This window comes from Echinococcus granulosus (genome assembly GCF_000524195.1).
Source record: "Echinococcus granulosus chromosome Unknown EG_S00003, whole genome shotgun sequence".
Taxonomy (NCBI): Eukaryota; Metazoa; Platyhelminthes; class Cestoda; order Cyclophyllidea; family Taeniidae; genus Echinococcus; species Echinococcus granulosus.
In genome coordinates this window covers 1,139,161-1,147,827 of record NW_020170383.1, presented here as the reverse complement: position 1 = coordinate 1,147,827, position 8,667 = coordinate 1,139,161, and the positions used below count along the sequence as shown (strand labels likewise).

At 42.3% G+C, this 8,667-nt stretch overlaps 2 protein-coding genes across 2 annotated transcripts; one reads left to right on the top strand and one right to left on the bottom strand. All coding sequences in view use genetic code 11, as the record gives it.

Annotated features, from left to right (window-relative positions):
• Nucleotides 1–225: 225 nt before the first annotated feature.
• On the bottom strand, nucleotides 226–1,713 carry EGR_00816 (Transmembrane protein; the record flags this gene model as incomplete). Its single annotated transcript, XM_024490065.1, has 4 exons — nucleotides 226–311; nucleotides 1,161–1,372; nucleotides 1,410–1,599; nucleotides 1,629–1,713. The coding sequence occupies 4 exons, from the start codon at nucleotides 1,711–1,713 to the stop codon at nucleotides 226–228; spliced, it is 573 nt and encodes a 190-aa protein (XP_024355468.1).
• A 1,838-nt stretch (nucleotides 1,714–3,551) lies between these two features.
• EGR_00815 (PWWP domain-containing protein 2A) lies at nucleotides 3,552–5,090 on the top strand (the record flags this gene model as incomplete). The annotated part of the gene is made up of 1 exon (XM_024490064.1): nucleotides 3,552–5,090. The coding sequence occupies one exon, from the start codon at nucleotides 3,552–3,554 to the stop codon at nucleotides 5,088–5,090; it is 1,539 nt and encodes a 512-aa protein (XP_024355467.1).
• Nucleotides 5,091–8,667: the final 3,577 nt, after the last annotated feature.

Genomic DNA, 8,667 nt, shown 5'->3' with positions numbered 1-8,667 from the left:
TGGGGAATCACTCACCACAAATTTGTATCGATGTGCTAGCAAATAAGATACCATAAGGAGCGAAATTTCAAGAACTTTTAAACCCAACTCCACCCATGCTAGTTTCCTCTTTTCCTTGAAACTCGTGACAATACCAATACTACGAACTTGATACATAAGCTATTACTGAAAACTTGTAAAGTAGCATTTGTTAGTGACCCAAAAAAAGAACCGGCTCAGACGAGGTCAGTACGCACCCAAAATCACCTTATAAACAGGATATCGGTCCGTGCGGTTCAGCTCCTTATAATAGAAGACACGTTCCTGCAGAACTACAGATCCGGGTAAAGATAACGCATATTTAGCCCGACAAGGCGAGACGGGTCCAAGGGCATTTTACACAGATAGTGAAGACTAGTGGCATCAACAGACCATTGAGCAGAGCACGGAGGTTCGAAAACGGACCCAACGAACGATAACACCTCAGCCGAATTGTTGAGATAATCGCACAATTAACATTCCAAACCCTAAAAGTGCATATAAATCAGACGAACACAAGGGAGAAATGGAAACCCAGAAAAAAGGAACTAGGTCATACCTATGCTAACACTCCTACTCCACACATACGATTCACAACGGAGATCACGCAAGCTAGAGGCATATAAAGTGAAATCATAGCGCCGCTAGTCGTCTGGACTACTTTCAGCTCGAGAAGGACCAATGCGATCACAGAAAGTGAAAAACGCCACTCCATTTAAACCCGTAAATAAGTTGTTTCGAGCTCATCCTTTGGAGGATAAGTAATCACGAAGGGAAGACAGGTTATTTAACTACAACCCCCATTAACTCGAACCTACATACACATAAAATTGTATCTTCACCTAGAATCAACCCAAACCTACACATTTTAACCGAAAAAAGTGTGGAATAAACCAACACAAGCTTTTAAGGCTAGCTGCCTTCGAATAAGTGAAACTGAACTCGCACAGACCCTTAAAACGGCAATCCTAAGTGAAGCACATTCACGTAGGGAGCGACAAGTAAACACCACCCATGAGAAAGCATTTGTACGATATACAGCCAGTTTCAACTACGTATCACCGGCGATATGACTGCAGGAATAAGGAAGGGCATACAGGTCAAACAAGTGCATCGGAATAACTAGAGAAGACGAGTCTCACAACCACAAAGGGCCCATTTGTGGTGTACAACCTCGAGAGCTTCCCATTCCGCTTTGAAGGCCTTTTGAATGTCCGGCGGCTGTTGATGTGCAGTCATCATCTGTTCCTGAATGAGGAGAGGCTGGCCTGCGGCGCTGTCAGATCCCAGAACCAACTCATGTAGGCTTCGAAGCCCGAATATATTTAAGAAATACCACGAAGCCGAGCTCACCCTGCACCAGTAAGTAAAAGTATGAAGATACCGATTACCATGAAGCATCTAATGATACAAGTGTCTCGCAGCCGCGCTGCAACATTGGTTTAAAGCGGTATGTGAGAGGAAAGGGTACTTTCGTCGTGAGGAATCCAGAAAATGCCCAGTTTATCCACCCACCAATTACCAACATTGGTACGACATTTAACATGTTGCCCTTCATCATATCACTGAGCATTGAAGGATCTTACAGTCATTAAGAAAGGAAATCCTACCTGCCATTGGATTTTTAACAGCACTCTCTCGTTTTTGAGTCTTGAAAAATCCTGTTTCACTGTCATTGAAGAAATGCTTGCGCATTTTAAAGCCCTAAACAGATAGACCTCAAAAAAAGTAAACATTGCGAGTGATGTAGTTTCCGTTCTCCCTAAGAAGACGACTCCTTATTAGAGCATGGCTAAAAACTAGAGGTAGACAAGTATAGCCTCACCTATCAGACACTGCTTGGAGATCAGGTTTTTTATTGGAGACCATTAAGATCGTAAGATAGTGTCGAATTACTCCATAGAAAAAGTAATAATGACAATGGGAAGAAACACCCAGAACCTTATGGCAGAGTCCAAAATTAACTCGACCATGAGGACCCAACAGTGAGACCAGTGAATAAACCAACCGCGTAAAGCGAGTACTGAAACAAACATGGGCCAAAACTTTTCGAAATCGCAGGAAGAAATCAAAGCGTATTGACCGCTTGGCTAAAACACAAATGCAGCAGAAAGGTGTGTGCATGTCAACTATAGTGATTGAGGGTTATTAAAAGTGGCAACATCACTCGGTAAACACTTTACTTGTGAACAAATTAAAAAACTTATCTTTACATAAATTTTATGCACAGCAGATTGTATTAGTCTCCAAAAGTGTATAGATGTGGATTTTCCACAAAATTACTCAGATATATTCAATACTTTTAAACCAAGGGGTAGTCTTATGATGCAACACCAACATTATTTTTTGCGATCTCAAAGGACATTTTTCTTAATTTGTGTAGCAATACCGGGCTGGAACTGTAAAACTCATGTTGTTTTAATGTTTCTTTCGGGGAGGAGGCAATCAGGGAATTCGAATCTGGTGAGAAGGCCGTCACCTTCTGCGCCAAGTGATTGCCGTTCTTCCTTTTCTTAAACGCTGTACCTTTCTTCCTGCTCTTTCCCCCTTAATAAAGATGTCAAAACCAAACCAATTGGACTGTTCTAGGAGCACTAGGAACAGGGTAGAGGAGACCGGGGAGCCTCGCCGTGCAGAACTGCCTACGTGAAGCAGTGCCTAGTGTTGTCAACTTAAGATACAATCTCAGTTTAAATCATGACAGCATTGACACTGGAATAAATCTAGTCGCCTATTACTTTTTGATTTTTTAGCATGCTAAGGTATAAAATAACGCAAGTGATAAAAGTACAGATGCTGAAACGCGGTGGTGTGCCGTTGATTTACTTGTTTTAAGGCCCCAACTTGCTACAATTGTATGTAGGAACCCTCATGTGTCAAATAGGCTTAAGTCAAAAAATTTATTAGCCATAACATTTAATGGGATAATAAAACTTTCAAGCATGATTATCACTAACGATTTATCGAAATAAAATGCTAACGCAAATTAGTGAGTGAACAACTCACCGCGTGCAGAGCTGTTAAACTGTATCATAGTGGCGGAAAAAAGTAGTTAACGAAGATTACATGTAAACATGCTGCCTTATTTGGTGTGCAATATTAAAGTCACTGGATATGTTATATGGCCAATATATTTGTTTGAACCAGCTCTGTTTCGTATGTGTGAAAGAATTGGCTTGTGAGTAGTCCCTTTCGTGATCTTCGGGCATAGTTCGAGCCTTTGTGTTGTCGTAAGGCCGTGTAATCGCTGTTACTTGTTGGGAAGTAGGCTGGGTAATGTTCTCAGGTATCTGTTGTCTCTGATTCCACTCATTCGTTTGGGTAGTTCATGCGGTTAATGCCTTTTTTGCCGTCTTAGGCACCATCTGATGAAGTTATTTCTTTCATCTCCACGACTGCCTTCGAGGTTTGACATATTAACAGAACAATTAGAACCGCAAGGACGTGGCCACCCAAGCTTTTACGACAAGAAGAATTCATCACCCACGAATATATCCCGAATAATTGGTTTTCAGAAACCCAAACACTTGTGGATGGCTAAAGATCATTCGTTGGATATTCTTAATAATACATCAGCAACAGACAATGAGTATCCGCGTTTGTGTTCCGGGTCACGACTCAGTAATGAGTCGCGCCTCACTTCTGAGCATGTATTCGGTTCCCAAGTTGCGGAGTTGACTCCACTACGTAACAGTTATAATGGAATATCTCCATCTAATTCTAGCAGTGCTCCAGGAACAGTTGCAATGCCCTCTTCATTAACAAATACAAGCAGTAGTCCAAGCAATCATCCTTCTCCACAGAATAGGTTTGGAGTTAACAGTATGAGTGCTTCCCATTACGAAAGTCCGATTGGTTCTTATCCATACCAGGGATCATCTCTTTCAGCACATTGTATGGAGTCTTCTGAGGTGAAGCCAAAACGCAAACGAGGTCGACCACCAAAAACAAAGGCTGGTGACATAGATGCATCCACCTATTCAGTAAGCCGAAAGCGTCACTCGCGATCGGACTCAAAGGCTCAGGAAAGTTGTCCTGTGCCCCAGCCGAGCACCAGTTCGGCATTTTTAACAGGTGGATTAAAGATTCGTCTCCGCAGGGATGTTTCTGTCGACGAGCCGATCTGCGGTAAAAAGTTCCGATCACGTAAATCAAACCAGAAATCTGTTCAGGTTTTCCGAATAGTCGAGTCCTGGTGTGATGCTGACGCGCCCGGTGGACTCGCTGCCAAGTCAAATGCAGTCTCTCCTATGTCCACTAACCAAACCTCAGGAAGCTTTAGGGTTGGAGATGTGGTGTGGGCCAAGCTTGCCGGCTACCCGTACTGGCCTTCGAGGATCAGCGCGTTGTACGCGCGAACGCCTCATCAGCTGGCTCAAGTAAGCCCTGAAAATGCGAATAGTGACTCGCTTGCGGTGTCCGCAACCCCCGCAGACCCTGCCTTGGCTCCTGGTTTTACTGCAAAAGTAGAGTGGTTTGCTTGGAATCAGTGCTCTTATCTTAGCTGTGCGAAACTTTTTCCATTTATGGAATACTTCGCTAAGCTTTACAGCCCTCGAACTCGTGTAAAAAACTACGCAGAAGCGGTTAGTATGGCGAAGCTCGTTGTAGACGGTGGTTCAAATGAGACGCGACTAATATCGGAGCCACAAAGTGATGTCGAAAAGGAATCCTCTGCATCCCTGTCACTGTCAACGAACACCGAGCATGCGCGCTCCGACTTGTCCTGTCCTCCTGATCTCCATTTTGCTTTCGATCCCCTTAGTGAACCGAAACAGTCTGCTGTCTTATGTCTTCCTGATCGTCTGGCTTTTAATCCCACAAATCCTCAATTTCCTATCACCAATCAGGTCCCAGTGGAGAATGGCCATTTCCCGTTTTTGAATCTTGGAGCAAATTCGGGTGACTTCTGTCAGGTTCCGGAGCAATGTTGGGGTCCCCTACCGCAGTTGGATGTCAGTGGGCTAAATGAGTTCAATTCTGGCGTGCCGACATTCTCTGAAGACGAAGATGAGGCGAATGAGTCTTTGGCCAACCAACTCAATTCTGAGCTGGGTTCAATCGGAATGTGAGCGTTGATATCTAATCTGCATTGTATCTTCTAGAAAGCATACAATTTATTGGCAGCAGCCGTCGTTTGCTCCTGTAAATATGCGACTATTTTCCCACGAAAACACTAGGTGTTTGCTGTTTATCGGCATAGAGCGGTTAACTGGTGTCGTACTTTTGATGCGATAAAATGGATAAAAACGCAAGCTATGGCTCAAAAGCTCGTTATACTTCTTTTGTGTACATACCTATTGTAACTGTGGTACTCGACTCTACACTTTTCCCATCTTGTTCATTTTGAACATCATATCATCATGATCTTTACTTCACCTCATTCATGTTTAACACCCTTCGACCCTTTTAAACCCTCGCGTAATGACTTATCTTACTTGTTTGTATTCTTCCTTTTAAAATTCGAAGACCAGATTCAGTTGCGGGTTTTTTTTTTGGGGGGGGGGGTGTTTGTATTTGTTGTTGATCAGGGTACAGTGGGGGCGGGCAGGCTATTCTGACAATATGGGAATTTAGAGGATGGTGTTGACGTTGAGTGGTGGTCCGCTGCGAATTGTTTAGTCTTTTGGGGGTTGGTCCTTTAATGCACAGCACACTTGCCTCAAAGTAGGTGCTTCTTCAGGTTTGTTGGTGTCCTACGGTCGTACTTTTGCCTGGCGTTGAAATCGGGCTTTCTCGCGTATCACTTCAATGGGAATTCGAGGAATACACTTCTTAGTCCGAGTGGGGCAGTTTTCACTCTGTTTCTAAACTAAGCATATGGAGGAGTGGGGTCTTTATTTTTGAAAGTGCTGGTCGACACTTTCATGTATATGTGTTGTACTTTTAAAGTATCTCGTGTTGAACAAGAAATTTGATGCTGTTAGTCTGAATCTACTACTAGTGAAAGTGGAGATGGATCAGTGCTTTACCGCAGTGATATAGTGATGAATTCGTGGGCTTCTGCAAAAGCGGGATTCAATTTCCGTTGTGGGCGTCTTGCAGTAGGTAACACAATCCATGGATTTTCAAGGTTGATAGGTATCGCTATTCTGGTCAATTTTTGCAAAATTCCAGACGTAAGGATGGTGATATCTCACAGTGCCATCCTTTGAGAGCGCAATCACATGTGTCAGATAATTATATAGCTAACCTAGATTAGAGATGGGGACTTTCGTGAAGCAGGATCACCCTGCATTCCTGCATTTACTCAAGTGTTTGGTTGCCTTTCGTTCCTTGAGTTAGATTATCGTGCTTCTAACGATTTCCTAATCCGGCATGATTGGTAGCGAGGATCACAACAGCAGTGTCATGATGTTGGGTAGAGTGGAAAAGGGTACTGTCTAAGTGTTCCAGGTGATTTATTGACAAGCCATTACTATACTGAACTCAGGCGATCACTTTGTGGCGATCTAGAACTGGGACGATGCCACAGGTACAGGTGGCTGGGAGTCGCACTCATGTTTGTTTATTTATTCAAATGACAACATAGAATTTACCTACTTTTACACATGTTAAATTCTTAGTGCGTCAAGAAATCTATGTGGTTATATGAGACTTCGATGCAAATACCTAATGCTGAAGTATAGGGCTCGTAGTATCTGATTGAATGGTCCTTACAAATAACAACGTCAGTATTGGGCGCTGCTGTTGTGGGCTTATCAGAGAACCGGTTGAAGGAGAAGGCATGTCAGGTCACTTTGAAAATGATATGGTCTTGAGGTGCACGCTGTGTGACATGACTATAGTGAGGCAATCGCAAGATCAAAAAGGTCTGAATAAGTGTCATAGCTGCGTCTTCTTGTGAAAGCAGCAGTCGACACTAATACACGCTTTTGCACTTCTGAGAGTCAAGCATCGCCACCGCATTCATGCACCACCCAACTCGTCGCTCCCTTGCTCGACATTTTCATGACTCTATTTGTTTAAAGGAAGTTATGCCATTTTAAGCGACCTTGAGTAGTTGGTTTAAAATTAGGATTATTTGTGGTGGAATGAATGTGGTTAGGAGGCCTTACCTTCCGATCTCATGAGGTGAGTGATTTACGCCCATGGATGAAATAGGTGTCCAGCCGGTCAATCATGGTCCTCATAGACAATGGTTAAGTAAAACTGTGAATTTTCCCAACAGCCTCGGTGTAACACAATTTTAATGGTAATGGCGTTTACATAAATCACCTTTGCCCATCGATGCCACTACCGATAGATGTGGTAAGTCTCCAAATATGCGAATCCGTCCAGTTCCTTGTTCCTTACTCAATGGTGAATTTGTCAGTTTAAAGTAAAATCACTTCAAATCTGTTTATCTGAACCGATGATAAGCGTTACGCACCGAAAATGAACATTCACTGATCTCGTTGGTGTGTATAAAACAACTGGTATGAGGAGTTTGATTCATTATGAGTCGCCAGAACAGACTATCACTATAGAGTCGGACACCGCCAGTGGCGGTTTGTTCGGGTGTTCATACGATAAAGAGACTTATCACCCACACTTAGCCTAAGTCTTTTAGGGAAGAGCAATCCCTGGTTCCTAAAAGTAAAGTAAACCCATGTAAGAACTAGGTTTTGTTCCATTTGATTATATTTTAGGATTTGCTTTTTCAAAGGATAATCAACCAGTTTATTGAAAGGACCCTGGTAGTATATATTTAATGTAATTTAAAGTGTCAAGTGTTGAGATTGAGATTTGCTAAAAAGGTGGTGTTTGTGCATAATTATTAGCTTCCAAGAGTGACAGCACATCCAAAATTATTAAAAGTTATTTAGACATTAATGATTTCTGCTTTTACTGATTGTATTCCCACTCACGGTGACATTGTGATTATGAAATACGCCACACGATTCAATGACACTGATTCATTCCGCTAACATCTTTCTACCGGACGGGTCTTTCAGTAAAACTCAGTAGGATATATATTTATAGAATAATGAAGGTCGAGCTCAAACCTGCCAAAATATATTCAGCTCCTTTTAAATATGGCATGGAAACCATCCTGTACCCTATTGACTTACTTATTTGCACTCATTCGAATGCTGAGATCCTCCTTTGGTGTCTAGATCCAATTAATTTTGAGTTGTTTAAGATTTAAGCTTAAATTTTTGTGTTCAGATAATGTCAGCGAGGATGAGGTCAAGTGATTATGGACCACAAAATATGTGGTTAATATTGCATTGCACCAGCACCTATCCAACCGCGTAAACTGTTCTGATATGCTCACGGTGTATTTGGCACTATTTGTGTTTCGTTATCTAAGACCAGACCACTCATGTAACCATGGGGGCCCGTATTTCACGTGACAAATTCAGAATGCAAAAACATGACCTAACTTCACACAGCCTAGATATGCATCTATGGTTTCGTAAGGTCGAAAGCACGCATTTACCCACTTATGCCGGAAATATCAATGCATTTAGACATGTTACAGTAAAGAATTTCAAAGTCTTGCATTTAGAGGAGTCTTTCTGCATAAGCTTCTGATTTTAGTGCTTCCCTCCAAGCCTTATTTATCTCTCTGCCTGCGTTTTAAATTTTAACTAAGTCTTCAAAATATGTCAAGATTTGAATAAAGAAAATGACCTAATGCTTTACTTTACTGGTGAGTAGCGA